Below are 22,331 nucleotides of genomic sequence, written 5' to 3'. Positions count from 1 at the left end.
TCTGAATTATACTTTTTTTTTTTAAGAAACTGCAAAATGTAACATTTTGTGGCATTGGAAAATTGGACAGCATTCAATGCTCTATACCTGTGTGTTCATTATTATGACAATTATTTTGCTCACCTAAGAGTCAGTAAATGATTTGAATTTTTTGAAGTGTGGGGCCTCAGTATCTGAGTGTGACACTACATAAACGTAAGTCAGTACTCATGACGTCACCTTCATCGTATCTGTGTGCGTGCATTCTAGCCTCCTCTCAGTTCTCCATCTGTCTGTGGAGTCTGAGGCCTCCTGCTGGGGACAGCCAGGATTACAACCTAGTCTCCAATCTAGAGAGAGTGGAGTTTATTGATTGTAGTTAATTGTTTTCGGAAGTCTGTTCTGCAAATCCTCTCAGCCTCCAGCCAAGATGCTGTCTCCTGTCACATGTCTGTTTTTGCTGTCAAACACTTGATCCTCGCTGACGTCTCTTGGTGTGGTCAGTTTTTGGCTTTTAGAGATAAGTAGTAAAACATTTTGCTTGAGTGAAGCATGAAGGAGCAAAAAAGACGTGGCCCACATCTTCATTTTTTACAGGAAAGAAAGGATTGTGTGAATTCAGCGCTTTGAACATTTTTCATGTGTTTGTGTGTGTGTGTGTGTGTGTGTGTGTGTGTGTGTGTGTGTGTGTGTATTAATATCTATTACAGTAATTGCATGGAGCAGAAAAGGTTTTATACTCAGCAAATAAGGTTGTTTTCTTTTCTCCTGGATAGTCGGGTCGTTCTGACCCAGAAGAGAAAATAACTACTTAATTAAACCAGTGTGCAGAACTGATGGTGTAACGTTGACTGATTTATTATTTTCCTAATGTTTTTCTGTAAAAAAAAAAATGTAATTAAAAAATTACATAGTGGTGTCAAATTAGAGTGGAGGTAGAAAGCTAAGTAGAGCTTGACATAGTGTAGGCAGGCTGAGTCTGAGTCAGATGATTTCTAATAAAAAGATCTGGGGGTGCAGTGTCAAGTTTGTCCCACCTTTGGTACTAATGGAGTAATCACAGCAGGGACTAGAACCTGACTGACAGATCACACTTCTCTCATATAAAATTTGAGCCTAATCCACACTGCAGCATTGTGGATTAGGCTCTAAGATGTGAAATATCTTATTCTCACATCCTTGTTTCTTCTCCTTGTCTGCCCTCTCCACCCCATCCCTGTATTTTCATGTTTCAGCAGCAGCCTCCACCCCTCCCTACCCCGCCCTCTAGCACTATATTAGTGCTGGCTTCATTTAGCGCTGTGATGCTAACAGCCTATTCTTCTTGCTCATCCTCTTCTGACTGAGCGCTTAGCCTGCAGCGCTAGCAGTACTTTACACAGGGAACACTCTCTCTCTCTCTCTCACACACACACACACACACACACACACACACACACACACACACACACGTAACGCACTGGGCCGCTACAACAGGCTTTCTCTCTGCCACCCTCGCCCTCTCTCCATCTCTTTGTGCTCTCCACATGGGTGCTGCTTTTTAATGTGCCTTGTCTCTATTTGCTTCTCTTTTGCTTATCAGCTTGGTTTGGGGCCAGTTGTGCTATATATTAGCTGACATTATAAAGCCATCAGGCTCATAGCTACAACCAGATAGGTGTATGTGTGTGTGCATTTCTCTAGCTCCAATGGCAGATCCTGTTCTTTCCTAAATACCAACTGTAGGCTGCCAGAAGCTATATTTAAACTGATCTGGAAAAAAAATAAGCCTTTTCTCAGTCACTGTGCACAGGCTCAACCGATATCAGTAGGGTTTTTTTATAGTCATATCTATGCATCTACTTAAATGTAAAAAATTGTGAATTTATTGATTTATTTTTAAGTGTTGCCAGGTGTTGACTTTAACCCAAATCAGTTAATAGTATGAATTCCTGCTGGTTATCTAACCAAGTACATCTAAGTTTGTTAAAGAGACACATACATTTTTCTAAACTTGAAAACTGCAAGTTCTCCAATAACCTTGAATATCTGAGTGTTTTCTGGGATATAAGGTTGGATATAGGTATATAACTTGTTCCATCTGAACAGGAAGAAAACATAAGAAGTGTCAAGTTTATACTTTACTAAGATTATACTGGTGCTCTTTCACAGTTCATCCACTGTTAGAAACAAGCCGATTTTTTTTCCAACTTTCCTCATAATGAGAAAGTTTGAACAGCAGATGGATAGTGCTTCTGTGTTTCCAGCCAGAGCTGTGTCCCTGAGATGACCCCCTAGCTGACATCATACGGAGCCAAGAAGAGAAAAAAGAAAAAAAACCTGTCTGAAACGTCACAAAACAATGAACAAACAAAGGAAAAGCTCAGTAAAAGAACCAGTGTAGTCGTACTGAAAAGGCTGATAAACAAAAGACCCACGAGGCCTAATATCTTTTTTTGCATAAAAGTGCAATGCCACCTCTTTATTATTCGTTATTACTTGCTCATACTGCAACACCTGTTCAGCGCTGAGAAAAGTGTAGTGCAGTGACAAAGTATTTGCCCCCTTCCTGATTTCTTTTCTTTATTTGTCACACTTTTATATCTCAGATCATCAAACAAATCTTAATATTAGACAAAGGAACTTCAGTAAATACAAAATGTTTGATTTTTTTTTTTTTTTTTTTTTTTTTTTTTTGTTCATTGATCATTTATTAAGGGAATAAAATTATCCAAACCTACGTGGTCCCATGTGAAAAAGCAATTGTCCCCTAATGTCACTGTTGTGGATTTTTTGCCCACTCTTCTTTGCTGAATTGTTTTAATCCAGTCTCATTGGAGGGTTTTGGAGCATGAACGATGTGGTCATGCCAAAGAATCTCAGTTGGGTTTAAGTCAGGACTTTGATTTGGCCACTCCAAAACCTTCATTGTGTTTTGTTTTTTTAGCTTTTCAGGGGTGGACCTGCTGAATAACTGAGCTTGAACTTCAGCGCGTGAACTGATAGCTGGACATTTTCCTTGAGCATTTTCTGCAATAGGACAAATACTTTTTTGTGGCACTGTATGCAAGAAATAAATAAAAAACACAATTTAGATGGTTATGTATTAAGTTTCCATACCTGACCACAACTGCAAAAGATCAAAGGCGTACCTTCTGCCATACATAAATTTAAAAAAAATAATTAAAAATTCATTTTTCATTTACCAGACTGGATCAAGCCACCATTCACTGAAACTGTGCTTCACCCTGAGCCTTGACTTTGCATGTGAATGTGCATGGTGGAGCCTGAAACATATAATAAGCAACCACATCATGATTCACAAAGAGACAGTGAAGTAGGCCAAGGCATACACACAAAACGCGCTTGCAAACACTGCATTCCAGCTGACCTGGCCTGTCTTGAGATGCTTTAAAAGAGCAAGACAAAGGTTGATGGAAGCGACTGCAATCCACCAATCACAGCACTCCCTTCTTTGTACACACACATACACTGTGACTCTGAGCACTGTATTGCTGTCCTCGGTTGCCTATCGATTAGTTATGCCTGGCTGCTGTCATGTGCAGGAGTCCGGGGAAGCCCCCTAATTGGCCAGTCCCGGAAAGGGAGAGAAAGAGCAAGAGAGTGAGTTGGGGAAAGAGAGAGAAAGAGAGAGAGAGGTGGATGCTGAGGGAAAGAGGCAGCATAGAAAGATGAGAGCAGCTGAGGGATGTGGCTAATATCAATCTATCATACCATGAATACAAGACAAGATGAGAGAAGGAAGATGATGAGAACTCTTTCAGACCTTTTTTTAAATTTCTGCTGGATTTAAAGAATGAATATAAATCTTAAGAGAAAAGGGAAATGCAATATAGGACTTTTTGGAATATACAAATGTGATGAATGCTGAGGGGCCAACACTTTTGATACAAAACTGGAGTGTGCTGTAGGTGGATAATGTGAATTACTCTGACTGAAGACTGGAGTGGACTAACCACAGGAGTGAGAAATCTTCCATTGGAGCACTGTCTACAGAAACAAAGCAGGACTGGAAGGAGTGGTCAACTTGTCCGAGTGGCTTTCCTGTTTCTTTTTGGGACCCAGCTTTTATTATCCTACTGCTACCATACCACTGAGAGATGGTGAGAGTGTTAAAAATGGTAATAAAGGAGGATGCTTTGCTTTTCACGACTAATTCACACTCAAATCCATAAGGGAAAGGAAACACGAGTAAAGTTGCCTAAAGAGGAGGGATTACTTTGTGATTTTTTTATATTCCGGTGAGATTTACTTATTGACATATGAGAAAAAAGGGCTGAAATACCTACTTTGTACTGGATGCGGAGAGGGATTGGTTGTTCTTGAGAGGCATGACCTACATTATTCAGACAGAAGTGATGGTGAGGAGCTTCTATCTTTTGTCATCTCAGTAAAGGAGAGAGTGTGGTAAGCGAGAAATAAAAAACAAAACAAAACGTAAAGACGACAGAGAGGATTTCTTTGTGTTTTTATGAATCTTTGTCAGTATGAACACTTATTTCCACAGCCATGAGTTTTGTTGTAGCCCTAAAAAGCCCAGCAGTGGCACTACGAAGGGCAAATCTGGCAAAGGGAAGGCCAAGTCAAGCAAGAGCCACTCTCACTCGAAGCATAACCAGAATTTATTGCAAGTACAGACGCCGAATAACCAACTGCAATCTTCGCCTCGACACTCACCAAAGCGCCACCCCCATTCACCAAAGCCAAAGCAACGGCATCCGCCAAAACAGCTCACTCCGTCTCCCTCTCCCAGCTACTACCACATAGCGCCACCATCTTCCAGTCATCAGCTATGCCCGCCATCACCAACTTGCCATATGGCCCCACAGTCCCCAAACAACCTATTTCATTCGCCAAGCCACCATCAGCTTCACCTATCGCCAGGCCACTATCACTCCCCCAACGACCACCTGCTTCACCTGTCAGCAAGTCATCATCAGCTGCAGCATCATTCTCACAACCAGTATCACCCACCAGCCTCACCCAGTCACATGCTCTCTTCACATTCAACTCATCAAATCTACCACCAGCAGCAGCAGCTCCACTCCCCCAGTCACCACTCACTGTTCCAGCAGTACCAGCACCACCACCACAACTGCCCTTCTCCTCTTCCTCATGCCTCCCAGTCGCTTTCTATCCATCCTTTTCACTCTCCACAGCTCCCCTTGTATTCCGGGCTGGGGGGTAATGGGTGGAGCACACTTCCTACCAACCTCGCCAACAGGGGCTGTAGAGGGAAGTTTCCCAATCTTAGAGACAGCGTGAAAAAGAGTCCCATAAAGAGCAAAGACAAAACAGGAGGCAGGCTGTGGCCCAATGACACGTATATCTGGACTGCACACTCAATGGAGACACCCCCACATGTGCCACTCATACACCACTTCCCACGAATACAAGCCCATGTACAGGTAGGTTATAGGTGGAAGTGTGTCAGACGAGGACAGCAAAGGCGGGAACAGCGTTATCTCCCATCTATCTCTACTGAGTGAGATGCTGATACCAGAAACAATTTTCAGTTATGCATTGTGCAGATGCACTTGTGGTGGGTCTTGCCTGTTATTAGTGCTAAATAAAGTCATGAACAAATACTTCCCCCTTTCTTTGATAAGCAGTCAAGCTAATGATTGATTATAAAAGAAAATTAATCATTTACTATTTCATCCTCAAAATTTCAATAGGTGTAGAATTAACTATAACCTTGGTATCTAGAACTAGGTTTGGGATGGGGGAGGGTGTCCTGCATGTACTGTAGACCATTCTGCTAGGTGGATTTATTGGTATTTTAAGGAAAGGGCCACCTTTAGTCCATTGTATCATTAGAAAGATAACCTCATGCTAACTAGAAAGAAGTTTGTATTATTTCTTTGAGTATTGGTCTGTAGTTCAGTTTCAGAGAGCATATATTTCTACTTAACATATACTTCTATGTTACTATTTTCCAGCTATTTTATTGGTCACTGCATTTTGGGCAAATTGCTTTCTTAATGTTTGCTTGTAGAAAGATCTTCAAATGAAAGGCTACACACTTATATGGGGTGATATAGAGAGTGCATTACAAAAAAAAAAAAAAACACATGGCAGTAGAGAATGAGAAATTCACTGATTTTATACAGGACACTGTGTCCTTTACTGACATAACATCTGATAAGAGCTTCAATTGTATGGAAATAATAGCATTGATTACTATGTTCAAAGTACTGCTAGAATCAATACAAACTGGCTACATTAGTCCCTAAAAGAAAGATGGAACAGTGAGCAAGGAAGAAGTGTAATTTGTGACAACAGCCTCCTTCAGACTACTCCTTCAGAGTATTGCTATCTAATGGGAGGTCTACAAATACATTGGCTGCTAAAAGCAATCTCCAAGTGTTGTACTTATATCTGACCACAGTGTTATGGACAATTTAGAAGCATAAGGTCACTACAGTATTGCTGCCATTATCTTGAAGCTTCGAGTGCTTTGCTGATGTTTTCCACACAAAACTGCACTCTGGGCTGTCAAATGAATTGTAATATATTCATAGCTTGTCTCTCTTTTACTCTGAGGGATACTGGAAGTAATTCAGAAATACAGAGAAAACAGATTTAGAGTAAATGAAAGGTTTCAAAATAAAGCCTGCAGTCAATGGGACAGCACTGAATGATGATGGGCGCAGTGCAAGAGCGATTCCCAGTAATACAATCAAAAGAGCATAGCCATCCATGTGTAACAGGAAATGTGTTGTATTATATAAACTCTACAGAGATGAAGAATAGTAAAGGAAATGAATGTAACAGTGTAGCTCTCTTCTACTTGCTATAGTTATTGCGGACATGGTGATCACAGAGTTAGAAGGTAGCGATGGTGTGATTAGTGTGATTAGAGTGGTTGTTCTGAGTGGATGGAGTCACGCTCCATCTGATTAAGTTATTATTCAAATGGATTTTCATTGCTTGTTAGGAAGTCAGAACGAGCTATGATGTTATGATTGTATGAATGTTTAGGTTCGTGTTCACCTCTGTGTACAGCCAGTGTGAGTTGGTTTTAGAGAAACACAACACTTTGGCCTTTGTATGTGTTTTGCGCATTCTTCCATATGTGTTTGTGTGTGTGTTAGATGCTATAGGATTCTTGATTTCTGTTTATCCAATCATGATTCATCTGCTAATTAATAATTACGTTGATGGTTTAGAAGCTGATTAAAGCCCACTACACTAATGGAAAATCATTTCCTGAAGTCTACACACTCGCACACACACACACACACACATATGCAGACCTCCTTCAGGACCTAATCACTTGTATGTCTCTCTGTGTGATAAGACAAACGTGGGATAGTCGGGATCTCTCTCTAAGCTGTCCTGTGCTGGACTCAACCAACCATAATGCCATGATAACACAGCTGGTGTAACACCCGTTATGTAACGACTGACAATCACTTGCACAGGACAACTAAACACTGTCTGGATATGGATGTTTTGTGTGTCTGTGTATTTGTGCACCGAGTGCTTGTTTGTTTATATTTGCACATTTGTACTTTTGGCCTTTTCATGTAACACAACTCTGTCCTCACACACTCAGACACATACACACACACACACACAAACTCAAATATGTATTGATGTTACATAAGGGTGCAGTCTGACATGGCATGCCAATGGAATCACCAGTTGAGTGACGGACTGGATTTGTCGCTTTGTGAATGGTGCGCACAAACAGACAAAGAGACACATACGCAGAGCTTGTCTGCATTGTGCAACGCTTTTCCTGCGCTGAGGGAGTCACATAAGGTTTAGGCAAAGCGGTGGGCTAGCATGCATAGTGGAATAAATTCCATACTGTGGTTAATAGGTGTTAATACAGTAGCATCAGCTGAGGTGACTCCGTCAGTGTGTTTCATTGTCTAAGACTATTAGAATAAACAATTAACTGGTTATCTTTGTTGGTATTAACAGTTTAAGCCCACACGATAATTACAGTGACAAACAAGTTTTGGCTGGTGAAAGTCAGGAGTGTAGAGTCTGTCGTCCACAGGCTAAAATCTGGCCACCCCTCTGACCACCACACCCAACCAATGGGAAAGGCCACAGGGGGGCTGTGCATATACTCAGAACTGGAGTTACATTCAGTGAGTGTTTTTTTCTAGCAGAATTTTTTCACTGATTGATTTTTCTGCCACCATTATACCCACACACTGACACATTTTGACAATGCAGCTATCCTTATCCTTATTATAATCATCATATGAGCTTTTACACATAAAAAACAACAACTTTATCAATTTTCCTAGATTATTTTTGTCAGTTGAGGCTTACATAAAAGCGATAACTTGAAGTAATTGTTTTTAAATGAGGAATTTTAGCCTACTCTTTATAATGTTGCTTCAGTTCGTTGAGGTTTGCAGGCATTCATTTATGCATAGCTCTCTTAAGTTTCTGCTACAGCATTTCAGTCCATTTTCTGGACCATTGCAACACCTTCACTCTTTCCTTTTTCAGCCATTTTCTTGTACAATTGCTGCTTGGGGTCGTGTTTGGGATCATTGTCCTGTTGCATGACCCAGTTTTGGCCAAGCTTTAGCTGCTGGACAGATTGCTCCACATTTCGCTCTAGAATACTTTGGTATATAGAGAAGTTCATGGTCAACTCAGTGACTGCATGATGCCAAGGTCCCGTGGCTGCAAAACAAGCCAAAATCATTAGTTTTCCACCACTATGCTTAGCTGTAGGTATGAGGTGTTTGTGCTGATATGCTGTGTTTGGCTGTTGATGTGTATTGTGGCCAAACATCTCCACTTTGGTTCTGTCTTTCCAGAGGACATTGTTCCAGAAGTCTTTGTGGTTTGTCCTGATGCAGCTTTGTAAACCTAAGCTATGCTGCCATGTTTATCGACACAAGGCGTTCTCCTGGAAACCCTTTTAAACAATTCATATTTGTTCAGTCTTTTTCTAATTGTGCTCTCGTGAGCTTTAACATTTAAGAGTCTAATTGAAGCCTGCAGAGTTGTAAAGAGGCATTCAGTTAACCCCCCCCAGACCAACAAAATGTTAAAACCAAATGACAGGTGGTCACACATGCCAATGACTAATGAACCAAGTGCATTTGATCCCACTCAATGCCACCCCTAGGTAAATAACAGCTTCAGCCAGGCTACCCCTATAATATCGGTCCCTGGTTACTTTGTTACAGGTTGTAGTCTCAATGTGTGCATTTGTTTGGGTTCTGAAGTCATTAAGTTTTTTTCTTAATTTTTTTATGTTGATGTGATTGATGTGAGCTTTCTAGTGGCAAAGGATAAAGAGGGCTGGTGTCCTTGTTGTAGTGATCTGCAGTGTTTTTCTAAGGCTTTTAAAACTGTCTGAGCTCTTTGAAAAGCAGCAAACTTGAGAGATCCTATTTTCCCTTTAGGTATACATTAACATTTGAATAGTGTTCTCCTAAATCAAATGACAGTCCAAAAATATTTAATAAAGATCTTTTCCTCTTTGTCTTCTTTGACATAAATACAGGTCCTCATACATCCTGACGACAACAGCTGTACCTGTCAGCTTGGCCTCAGTGCCTGCTGTGTCCCAGCCTCCTTGTATCTATGTCTCTCTGAACCTTACTCCAAATTTCTTCTCGTGCTGTTATTTCTTTTTATTTTATTTTATTTTTTTTAAAAAATCCTGTGTCCTTTTTTATCCACTCTACATTTCTCAATATTGTTGTCCAGCAGGCGGATTTCACTCCTCCCACCATACCTATAATCCTCCACACCCCACACTACCCCCTTCTGTTCCCTTGTGGGATCAAGCATCCAGCCAGCTTGACTGACAGTTGCACATGTGGCAGTGAGAGGGGGGGGGGACAGGGTGGATGAGAGGTAGAGATTAGTAGAGACATAGATGCTGTTGCTGCTCTGCTGCATGTTCATGGTCTGAAGTCATGTCTGCCTGTTTGGTTCTCTTGCTTGTTTGATGCTAGTTTAACTTGTTAGTTTGGGAACTTTTTTGGTGACAGAACAAGAAGTGGAGTTCTTAAATGGACTGGCACGCTGATCGCTGGGCTGTTTGAGAAGTCTAGAGCCGGTGCTAAAGGTGGACGTCAGGGCACTAGATACTCTCTGGAGAGAAAGTGAGAGGAGACGAGGGAACAGGAGTCAGTAGGTTGGAAATGGGAAAAAAAGGTGTTCATGTTCTTGCAAAATGACAAAAACGACATCCTGTAGGTATTAGTGAGTTTCCTGCCTTTTGCTTTGCATGTGATTAGGAAATAGGAAATGGAATCCAGTGTCAGTCATCTGCAGCTGCCACAACCCTAGCACAGTCCGGTCCAAGCCTCTTCTCTAGAAGGAGACCGGGAAGAAAGAGGAGGCTGATTTTGGGTGCAGAAGAAAGGAATAAACACTTGTTGTAGAGTGCAGAGCCCGCATGGGAGTGAAGGGGAGATTGCAGTTGGTGGATTTATACAAAGCAGATGGATCTGGGAAGTTGACTTAATTTAAGAGATTAAATATGGATGACCTACAATAGGATGGTGGTGTAAAGTACTGTGCAGCAGTGTACAATGTTGTACTATTTTACTATTAGAAAAAATGTCTAAAATGTATCGAGTGTTTTGTGGTCCAGTTCTGAATTTTTGTTGAGACACTTTATGGCACAGTGGCAGAGCTTTAGTAAGTTGTCCTATAGCGTGGTTTGCCGTGTAGTACTTTAGTACTGCCCAGTATAAGGGCTGTGCAGTATGTCATGCAGTGTATGCCGTCGCTCCATGGTGGTAATCTGTAGCAGATGTACTCGAAATGCTGTACCAAAACATGAGACGAGTAAGTGCTTATTGCTGCTCTCTGTGTGTTTCTTTTTGTTCTCAGCAAGAGTGCTTTGATATTAAAAGTAATTAATAATAACACCGACATTCTCTCTTTCAGGCCAACCCCCCTCCAGTGGTGGTCAACACCGACAGCGTCGACACCCCCCCATATGTGAGTACGGCTTCAGATATAAGGCTAGACTATAATTATATTTTTTAAATAGTAAGGTTGAATATAAAAACTTTACATTAAATCATTTTCTTTAGTCCATTAATTTAGTGTTTTTTTCTTGCCAAAAATTGTGCTTCACATGTGCAGTAATTTGAATATTTTACAAACAATTAACGTGCACGGAGTGTCCGTATTCGGTTTTAGGTTGAATTCTCACTTTAGAATTACATGAATACAGATTTCGTTTTACCAGCTGCCACAGAAAATCAGTATCTGTGGTTGTTAGATAAGTTTATTATGTAATTACTGTGGAATTAGTCCCTGCTGAACTAAAACTGAAATTAAACACAAGGCAGTGAAAGATTTGTGCCCTTGCAGGTTTCACATATTAGTTCGCTGATATCATTTATGGATGCTTTTCTCCAGTAAGGACTAACTTTTTGTGACACTTTTAGAGACCAGGGTATTCTGGAGCCAAAGATGCACCAGGTGCATTGCTATGTTATAATACACATGCTGTGATGCTATGATATTGACACTTGTAATGATGGCTGTGCTTCACAGTAAATAATCCAATAATTTTAAAGGGTTTCAAAGGAATCTAAGTTTTTCATCATATTCATAGTAAGTTCAATTCCATATAATCAGGCAGCACTCACCACTACGTGAATAGTGTCAGATATTAGTAGTCACAGCGTACATGGTGGCTGATGGATGATCGTGCCCTCGACAGAAATTCACAATCTAAACTAATCTGAGCGCACAGAGGCACAGATTACAGCCAAGGGGATTACATGGGCCACTGGGATGCCGCTCGACCACTGTGTTTACGTGTTTATCAACTATGTGTGTGTGCGTGTCATCTCGCCCGCAGCAGCTGTATCTCCTAGTGTCAACTGAGCCGGACTCAAAATATATTGAGATCAGATTTAATTCTGTGCTCTTTACATTCAGTCTTAAAACGTGGATGTTAATGTGATTTATAGTACAGACGGTCCAGGCTGAGCCATGTGATTGGCCCACAGGCAAGCCATCAGGGATGCTCTTAAATATGACATCATAGACGCATCATCGCATTACGGATCTAATCTGTGGGATTCATGCGTCAGTCATAAATAATCAAATTCCTAAATTCTCATTTCTTCAGTTCGCATACTTGTTGCAGTCTGTCGTACCTACAATAGGCAGTGTGTTAGTGATCAGATAAACAAGTCACATTTTTATTTAGAAGTAAACAAACATTGTCAAGCTCCTATTAATGTTCAGAGATAGCAGGCTTACTTTGGTGTGCTTCAGTGTCTGTTGCACTAAGACAGGGTTTTACGTTTAATCTCTGGTGACTTCTAACTACACAAAATGTAGTTTCTCTTTTATGTGAACAAATTTTACCTCATATTTTACTTTCACCTCAAGAACATTTTTACATGACTAAGATTGACTACATGAGTTAATACTCATGGAGTATTAACTTTTTTTTACCATTGCCCTGGCTGCAGGGCCATTTTGCAAGCACTCTTAAAATGACCATTTCTCTGTTACTGTTTGTGCAAAAGACAAAATTACAACGGTTCTGGAAAGAAGAGAAGACAAGCATTGCAGCTACATGTTTATTTGGTTTAATGGTAGCACAAAGCATTCCCAAAGTACTGCTCGGTGATCACAGACAAAAGAATCAGCTCAGACTAGATTTTACCGATGTGCGTTTCACTTTACTGTAACTCCAAAGCCATTTTGTGCTACTGAGAAAATTCAAATAGTTTGTCAAAGATCCAGACAGTCCAGACAGATTGTATGATGCTCAGTTGATGGGTAGAGGAGGGAAGGGTGTCTTTTATTTACACTTTACCATTATTAGCCATGTATTAGTTCTGTGTTTTTCATTTTAAAACTTTGCATGATTCACTGTTCAAAATAATCCTTATTTATCTTATAGTAGGCACTGGTGCAGGCACTCATTTCATCCTTTGTCTGAAACCATTTTCAAGTTTTAGTCTTCTTGCTATAAGACCCGCCTTCATTTAAATGTAATTTCCCTTCATTAACAGAAATTTGAAAGTCAGAGCTGTGTGCCTGAGATGCTGCTGTCACTGCCATCACACAGATCCTATAGTAGAAAAAAAAGGTCTGAATGTCTGAGTGTTTAGAGCAGTCTGAATCCTGAGCTTATTTGATTGATTGATTGATTGATTGATTAATTGATTGATTTTTTGGGCTTGCAGAGTTTTTATGTTTTGAAACACTGGCCATGTTTAATATGAACATCCAGCACTGTAACAGTGACAGAAAATAAGGAAAAGCGGATGTAGATCCAAGAAAAGAGTTTACGCTCACAGTTCATTTTCATCTCTCTCTTTTTTTTATCTTTCAAACAGGTCAATGGAACAGAAGCAGACTATGAGTATGAGGAAATCACGTTGGAGCGGGTAAAAACATACAACACACCATCACCATGTGTGGCCTTTACATAAACTCTACGTGTACTCAGCTCGACGTACAGTAATCACAACACGGCAAAAACTAAAATGAAAAAATTATAATAGTTCAGCCTTAAAACCTGATAAAGATTCAAAGTTTTTTGTCTGTTCTTTTTCTTAACAAACTAAATATGTCACAAAATTAACTAGTTTTTTTACTCTAAAAAATCTAAATCCTTAATAAGGCTGAGAAAACACAATGATTTAAGTCAGAAAACCCATCCCCGTGTTAGCTGCCTTTGTCCCCGGTTATTTTCCTCTACTTCAGCTCGTCATTCTGCTTTTCCTTAACTTAGCCTGATCATTGGTCTGATTCTGTTGGACCTCTTTCCCTGTCCTCTCTTTCTTTTCCATCCTTCTTCCCTTTCCATGCCTGGCCCCTTCCTCCTTCATTCTCATTACATGCCCCTTTCTCTCATGCCTAAGGCTGTCTCTGCACCTCCCTCTCTCTCGCCCTAGTCTCCTGTGACCTGGTTCTGTCTGCTTGACTGGATCTGCTTTAAAGAAGCTATGGACGTACACGCAAACACAGGCGCAGACATTATACTTAGCCATTATACTAGTCTTGAATCCAGTGACAGAGTGCAAGTGAGATAGCACCATGCCAGTGATCTACTATATGCCAGCTGGTGATATCTGGAAACATCTGTATCTCTTTTACATGTTGACTTTTTTTGCACTGCAAATTACTTTGGAAAGAGATAACAACAGAGAAAATGATCCATTAACAGAAAAAATTATGCTTTAATGTCTTCTTTAGGAGACACACAGATATTCCTACACTTAATCTCTTATTCTTCTTTGAAGTGGAACTAAGGAAAATTTACAGTAACCCCTGTCCAGCTTACAGTTTGGCAAACTGAGAAGCCATCATCTAGTCTGCTGACATAGCCTCTTGGGGCAAATGCAGAAATTGCAGAAGTCGATCTTTTTGTGTGTTCAGCAGATATATAAATCAATTTTCTGTTTTCATTAGCCCGGTTATTGCCTATAAATGCATATAAAATTTAAAAAGCCAATAAGAAAATTAATTGTTGTTGGTTTATCCGATCATGTTTTAGACCTTCCGTGCAGCTGCCCTTTTGCTTCCGCACAGTTTTGTTGCATGTTTTTTTAAAAGCATTCAACCAAAGCCCGATCAGAGGGAATCTTTATATATGAACAAATATTTTGGCTATCTGCATTGTACCTTCTGCCTGGGCGCTCTTCCAGAAAGCAAGTTTAGTGAAAAGAGTTTGTTTCAGATTGTCTGGGTTCTCTCTTCCAGAAAGAGAGCTGACTGACACACCGTTTCATTTCCTTATAACATTTTATCATTTTTGCAGCTCGTCTCTGAGCGTCTTGACTTGAAGAAGTTTGGTCTTTACAAATATGAAATCCTAAGTAGACGTTACTTTTTTTTAAATATTCAACATCAGCGTGAAGGCTCTGCTTTTAATTTACCTGTTACCTGTTGCCTTGGTGATTCCTGGCGTCAGAGTTCGATTGAGGTTGCTGTTAAATCTGTCTTCTGGAACAAGGCTCTGCTGCTTTGATCTGAACTTAACTAAACCTGTGTTCAAATCGCTTCAGTGACTGCTCTGTAAAATAATATTATACTCTTTCCCTCTTCATGGACTCTGAGCCAGAAAATGCGAACAGTGATTCATTCATGAACAAACACACTCGACTTGATTAGCCCTTTGTGGCTTAGAATGAATGCTTTTCTGTTTGTACATTCTTACCAGCTTAACTTTCGCCTTTTTTCTTTTTTATATTTAACATTAAGTTACACGACTCTCATTGCGGCACGACTCCTTGTAAAAGAAAAGGAGGCTGCACTGTGTTGAAGAGCACCAGTACATATAACCTGTATGCCAAAGAGAGTTCAGCTTTATCTCTTTCTGTGGTAAATGTATGATGATACAGGGATTAAGCTTGCTTGAGGTCTGAAATTATTTTTAAGTGGGCAAGGCCCACTTTTTTTTTTTTTTGTAATTAGAATAATAGAATCTAGTTGGGATAGGTCACATATTGTTATGGTTTGCTGTGTGGCAGGCAGGACCCAAACGCAGGACTCATAAACGCAAGGGTGAACTAAAAGAGGCAGCTTTATTTTGGCTGCAAGTGATTCTTCAAACAAACAGAAAACAAAACCAAAAATGAGGAACTAGAAATACGAACCAAAATCAAAACACTAACACTGGGAAACAGAGCTAGAAAACTACGAGGAGCACAGCGAAAAAACACACAGCATAGTGAGGGTACAATGCGACAACTAATAGAGAGAAACACAGGACTTAAATTCACAAACAGGACAACGAGCGGAGGGGGAACAGGTGGTAACACAGCTAACAGACAAGGTGGTAACAGACAAGGAAAGAAAAGCAGACACACAGGACACGGACTATCAAAAACACGTGACAGGCACAGAGGCACGGACTTGCCACTGAACAGAGGGAACACAGAGCACAGGGACAGGAGTAACAAACTGGGATATGAGACACGACTGACTGGGGAACAGGAAAATAAACATGAAGACAGAACTAAACCTACACTAAATATGAAGGACACAGGAACAAAATCCAAGAACTTGAAATTACAAAACAAAGAAGAACTAGAGCTAGAAATACAGAACCATAACCCAAAAAGACTAGTAATGAGAAACCATGATGAAATCAAAGATTAATAATAACACAGAAGACTGGGTCACGACCCAGGACCGTGGCACGTACATTGTGGTCCATCCTTAGTCTGCTATAAAACCTTGGCCACAGCAACTGGACCAGTTGGTTTTCTGTCTTCTGTGTTGGATTACATGATGCTGAATTAGACAGAACTCTACATTGATCTATGTTCTCACTCCATACAGAAACAACATTGTTGGTTTGTTTGCCTCCACCACTTTTTAATTTAATATATACTTTGTTATATACTGCCTTGGGAGTGAATAACAATTAGAAAGGATATAAGACGCTTCTTGGCGAACTGTTTAGAAGTAATAAACACTGTGTATATGTGTTCTTTTTTTGGATCCTCTTCCATGTGCTTTCCATAGAAAGCCGCACAGACTACAGCACAGAACAGAGCAGGCATAATGTCTACAAATCTGACATGAACCAAGAAACTGTGGGCTCACTGAAGCAACTCAAATTCTGTATGAAGTTTGCCAGTTGGATGTATAGAAGGGCTAAGCCGTCAGCTGATGTCTGTTGACTTTAAGATCACTTGATCTGAAAAGCAGCTGAGCTCGACTTTATGGCCTGCCTAGACTAACATTAATCAGTTAATATCACGGTACACAGTAATCTTTTAAAACCTGTATTAGTGCTTTTTTAACCTTTAAAACACTCTGTGTATCTGTGTCTATGCGTAGGGTAACTCAGGCCTCGGCTTCAGTATCGCTGGAGGGACCGATAACCCCCACATTGGAGATGACCCCTCGATCTTCATCACCAAGATTATACCTGGAGGAGCTGCAGCCCAGAATGGACGACTCAGGTGCAAACACAGACACTGTTGCTTTCATTAGACGTGAGCAAGAATTATTTGATTACATTATGTGCAGCGCTTCTTGGGTGCTACATGCCCGAGCTCAGCTGCTGCTCTTAAAGTTAGAAATTGGACCATCTTAGTCTGAACATTTATCACAAGTGTTTGCAAAAATTGGGCATGCAGAATGGATTTCTAATCCTTTAATAATCCTCCTTTTTCACATTCAAACTGAAGCAATACTGTTCATGTGTGTAGCGTCACACCTGTGGCAGCAGATTTACCTAATTATTGGTGTGACATTGATCGAGCAGGTAACATTATTGTTCCGGAGTTATTGAACTTAGACAGCAATGCTTTCAGCAGCTGCCAGCAAACTCAGTTAACATTGTGAGAGGCTGCTGTGTGGAGAGCATCTCCAATCACAGTAAATTGGCTGTCTAGCTTTACAACAGACTTCACCATGAGAGCTTCGGCTTGTTATTATACTAAAGAATAAAGGGATGTGAATCCCTCGCAGTTTTTCTCTTTACCCATACCAAGGTAACTGCCTTGGTAAAGCCAGTGGCTCTAGACAATCTTTGAAAATGAACAAGAGATGTCTGATTGAACCAAGAACTGTCTATTTTCAGTTTCTGGTATTTGATTGTGTTCACTCACCCACTCCAATCTCCCCATTTCAGGACGTATGTCTAGTTTAGCTTTAATTCTCGAAAAGAAAGGGACCACTCACTGTCAGCAGCTCCGTTCCCACTTTGGTCTTAGACTGAGCAGCATAACATTTGTTTTTCCTCCCAGTTCATCTCCACCATCCAAGTCAGTTGACTTCTTTACTTCATGTATTGTTGCCATGCAGGGTGAATGACTGTATAGTCCGGGTGAATGAGACGGACGTCAGAGAAGTGACCCACAGCGGCGCCGTGGAAGCTCTAAAGGAGGCAGGTGGTCTGGTCAGACTGTGTATACGACGCAGGAGGAGCCTCACCGAGAGAATCCTGGATATCAAACTAGTCAAAGGCCCCAAAGGTGAGACTGTGCTAGCATAGCAACAGACTGCCAAGTCTCTAATTAGTCCAGCACAGATACATTGCAGTTATTGTTGTTGTGGTACTATAGCAGAACACTTCATAAAAAAAAGTATCAGATGTTAAGAAAATATTCAAACTTGTGACCCAATGACTTATTCTTCCAGGTTTAGGATTTAGTATAGCTGGTGGAGTTGGAAACCAACATGTCCCTGGCGACAACAGCATCTATGTGACCAAAGTCATTGAGGGAGGAGCAGCACACAAAGATGGACGTCTACAAATAGGCGACAAGCTTGTTGCTGTAAGAAAACGCTTCCTCTTTTTTTTTTTACTCTGTTCTCTTTTGTGTCATCTGTGCAAATTTGATTTAAAAATATGATTATACACACTAAAGTGCATGTGAAGGTTGCACTTCATATTACTGTTAAAAAAGAAGTTACCTTAAAAGGGGTACCATCCCCATGAACCTGAATTAGATAAGCAGAAGACGATGGATGGATGGATGGATATTTATCATGTGTGGCGCATGTCTGTAGAAAATAATACCGTTTATGTCATTTATGTTCAGGTAAATGGCTCCTGTTTGGAGGAGGTAACTCACGAGGAGGCAGTGGCCGCCCTAAAGTCGACTCCTGATGTCGTGTACCTGCGTGTGGCCAAACACACCTCCCTTTTTATCAATGACAACTTCCCTCCGCCCGATGTCACTAACTGTGAGTACACAAAAAGAGCTCTACATTCTGAACGTTGAATTTTTTATATTTTAATTGCACAACATGTATTTGTGAAACCCAGTTTCATCCGTCTGCGTAGACTCTCACTATTCTTGAGAAGTTCAAAAACAACTTGCAGTCAGACAGCGTGCTGCTGACTGTTGTACACATTGTTGCCACCAAGATGGTGAGGCGTTTTAGAGCCAGATGGTGCTGAACAAAAAAAAAGAAAAGAAAAGAAAAAGAAAGAAAACAGCAAGGAACAAAGCTGAAATTTGTTTGCTTCCCACACATAGAGAGAGCTGCTTTTTACTGAAGCCCTGAACAGTGACTCTTACTCAGAGCTTGTCATGAATCATGAAACTTGACCAGCAACCAATCAAGGAAACAAAGAAAAGTCAAGCAAAGGTGAAGTAAACTGTAAACGGGTACATGGAGTTAAATTAGCTTTCGCGTAAAATAAAAAGGTACTTACAAAAACCATTATGAACATCTGCATGTCCTCCCTTTACATGCCATCAGATATACTCAGCTAAGATATAATCAGATATAGTCTTTATTTAATCACGCAGTCTCATTGAGGTTCATATCACATTTTATAAGACACCTGAGAACAAGAAATATTCAGAAAAACACAATCAGCAGGTGAAAAACAACACGATACAGACGTAGACTCTTTAAAAAATAAATTACATCAGCTAATAAAGCTCTCCGAGGGGAGAATGGAGCAATCGTTATCACTCGATTTAGATCACAAGAGAGCTTTATACATATCAACTGATCATACAGGAAACAATGAGAACAAAGTTATGAGGATTAGCTTGCAACTTTTATGTCATATGTTGAATATTAATATTAAATGAAAATCAGCTGTCAAGCTGATGCAAGCTCGGTACCTAGTTATAAGAGCAATCTGTATGTTAAAGAAATGGTGCATTTAAAAAAAGCAAGCCAGAAGTGTGAGATCACAGTTTAAAAAAATATATGTAAGTTATTTATTAAATAATAATAAGTAATAAGTAAATATTAAGACTACTATGGAAAGCTGTTTTAGGATAGCGATTATTTGACATCCATGAAGTTTTCTGTTAAATATGTGACGTCACTTTAGTCAATTTGGGATGATAGATTAACTGGATCGGAAATGCGCATTACCTAGTTTGATTTACTAGTCTTATAAAAGCAGTTTCTTATGAAAGCAGTTTTAATGATCTTTCACATCTATGTGGTAACATTAAGAATATATTCTATAATGATCACATCTCCCAGACAGTGTTTTTGTTATATAACAGTCCGATTAACAGACTGGGTAAATTTGGTTCTCTGGATTCCTGCCACTTGTCATTTCTCCAACAGAGCATATTAACAGAGAACATGTCATTTATCACTGCTGTGAATCTACCATATTAACAGATACTATATATCACGCTGTCTGTCATTTCTCAGGACGTTTCTTGGCTCTGCAGTACTTTTTTCAAAGTACATCATTTAAAAACTGTGTACACAGAAAAAATGTTTTTAAAACAAAGTACATTTCTAAGTGACCCCTAAGTGACCTGTATATACTGTTCTATCTATCTATCTATTTGTCTATCTATCTATCTATCTATCTATCTATCTATCTGTCTATCTATCTATTTGTCTATCTATCTATCTATCTATCTATCTATCTATCTATCTATCTATCTATCTATCTATCTATCTATCTATCTATCTATCTATCTATCTATCTCATCCTCTATGTTGGTTGTTCGATTACTTAAATGCAGCTTACTGAAATCACATTTGAATTCATGTCTTATGTGTAACACTAAAATAAGACAAAGAAATGTCTGTATTTGTTCCCACAGCATATTCCCCACACCAGGATAACCACATCAGCCCCTACATGAGTGGCAGCCAATCTGTAAGCCCTGCCCCGCTGACCACCCCCAGATACTCACCGCTGCCCAGGTCCATTGCAGGAGACGATGATATCACCCGGTGAGATCTCAGTTTATCATTGTAGCGCACAGAAAGAAATGAAATTTCTCTCAAATGAGATAACAATTCAAGATAAAGTTTCTAAAGTTTTAACTGCCTATTAAAACAGACCTGTTGTGATAATTTGGAGCTCCACTGAAGCAGCTTTGGATGATTGAAAGTTGAAAATAATCTTTGGTTAGCTCAGTTCATGCACTGTCTGGAAAAAGCTGTTTTAGCTCCTCCCCCTTAAAGACAACTTTTTTCCTACTGGCTGCCCCTTGTAAACAGGTTATGCACTGACCTGTTTAAAAAGGGCAGCCTAAGATATCCACATTAAGAATAACTTCATTATTTCAAGTATTAGATGCTTTCTTATTCACAAGAGTTGCCACATAGGGTCGCTCCTGTGTTTAAATTGGCAGGTTTTCTTAAACACTGGATGCTATTCCTGATACAATTCCAAGTGTAGCCGTGTATCCTTCTGGGAGTGAAGCAGAGATATTTTCACCTAGTAGGTGAAAGTCAAAACTACACTATGGAGCCTCTTAAGCAGCTGGGAAATCTCATTAGGCATGAGATATATAGTAGTCTGAACTGTTGGCTCACAGGAATTACTTGTACATGTGCTGACGTCGTTATTTAAAATATTGCCATTTTTTCTTTCATTGTGAACATGCACCACTAGCAGAATAGCCCCACTTTGAAAACACAAATTAATCAACAGTAGATTATCAGTACTGTTAAGCATGGTATGGACATGGCAATATTTGGTTGGCTGTTTCATGTTGGTTTACTTGAAGTTATGTTAGATTAAACAACTTTCCAATATTTGCATATTATCATTATAAGCAGTCTTTGTCAGAGTCACATTTATTCACAGATGTTGACCAAGAAAAAAAAAAGAAAATAATTTGACAAAATTTGAAGAAATTGTTTTTGAGTTTGTTACTGGTTTAGTTTTGCATTTTATAAAATGACAAAATCCACAGTCAAAATCTTGTATTTTCAAGCTTCTTTCCCTTGTGCTCTGAGATCTTTAGTGAGAGCAGCGAAGAATGACCTCGGTTCTTCCCTGCTCTGCTTCTGCATCCGTGTTTGCGCTGTGTGTGTGTGTGTGTGTGTGTGTGTGTGTGTGTGTGTGTGTGTGTGTGTGTGTGTGTGTGTGTGTGTTTGGCAGTGAAAGGCAGATGGCCCTGCAAATTTTGTCTGTCAAGTAAACTCAGGTTACACACGCGTACAGACACACCACACACACAGATACACCCTGAGTGCTGCTCTACTGTCTTAATCCATTTTAATGGAGGGATTACTGCTTATCACAACCCTCGTCACTCGACTGGCATCACCGTGGTTACCAGAATATGACCCATTTCGTCATAGACCTTTTGGGCCAATCGGTGCGCTTTGATTATAATAAATCTGATAAGCCTCAGACAGACTGCAGAATGGTCATTTTGACGTGTGTCCTTCTCTTTTCTCCAGCTATTTTTCCTCTCTCGCTCTCTGATTAGTCACACAAATAGCAGATCATGGGTTTTAAAAAATGTCCACTGAGTGAGCAAAACTTTTGCACAACAGATGAATTCAGGTGAAGGATCAGATGGAGGGACACGCTGGTTCATTTTTATCTCAGCAGTAATTTTCATACATGCTCGGAGTATCTGCCCGTGCTGACTTTTTTTCCAAATGTAGTATCTGAAAGGAGGCCAGGGTTTGCTGTGGCAATACAAAATTAGTCAACAGCCCACATTTGTGAA

General features: G+C 40.0%; 1 protein-coding gene across 11 annotated transcripts in view; it reads left to right on the top strand.

Annotated features, from left to right (window-relative positions):
• LOC134646996 (discs large homolog 1-like protein) overlaps positions 1–22,331 on the top strand; it is a 113,336-nt gene that overhangs the window by 53,669 nt on the left and 37,336 nt on the right. For 9 of the 11 annotated variants that reach the window (XM_063501095.1, XM_063501083.1, XM_063501084.1 and 6 more), the window contains 7 exons: positions 10,870–10,923; positions 13,296–13,346; positions 16,753–16,877; positions 17,725–17,894; positions 18,061–18,197; positions 18,465–18,609; positions 20,460–20,592. In XM_063501095.1, coding sequence (XP_063357165.1) covers positions 10,870–10,923; positions 13,296–13,346; positions 16,753–16,877; positions 17,725–17,894; positions 18,061–18,197; positions 18,465–18,609; positions 20,460–20,592 — 815 coding nt within the window. Of the gene's footprint in view, positions 1–3,672; positions 5,388–9,835; positions 10,768–10,869; positions 10,924–13,295; positions 13,347–16,752; positions 16,878–17,724; positions 17,895–18,060; positions 18,198–18,464; positions 18,610–20,459; positions 20,593–22,331 lie in introns of those variants that run through there. The other 2 variants (XM_063501086.1, XM_063501091.1) reach the window with 2 other exon arrangements.

Source organism: Pelmatolapia mariae, linkage group LG17 (genome assembly GCF_036321145.2).
Source record: "Pelmatolapia mariae isolate MD_Pm_ZW linkage group LG17, Pm_UMD_F_2, whole genome shotgun sequence".
NCBI classification, from domain to species: domain Eukaryota; kingdom Metazoa; phylum Chordata; class Actinopteri; order Cichliformes; family Cichlidae; genus Pelmatolapia; species Pelmatolapia mariae.
This window is presented reverse-complemented; position numbering and strand designations above follow the sequence as displayed.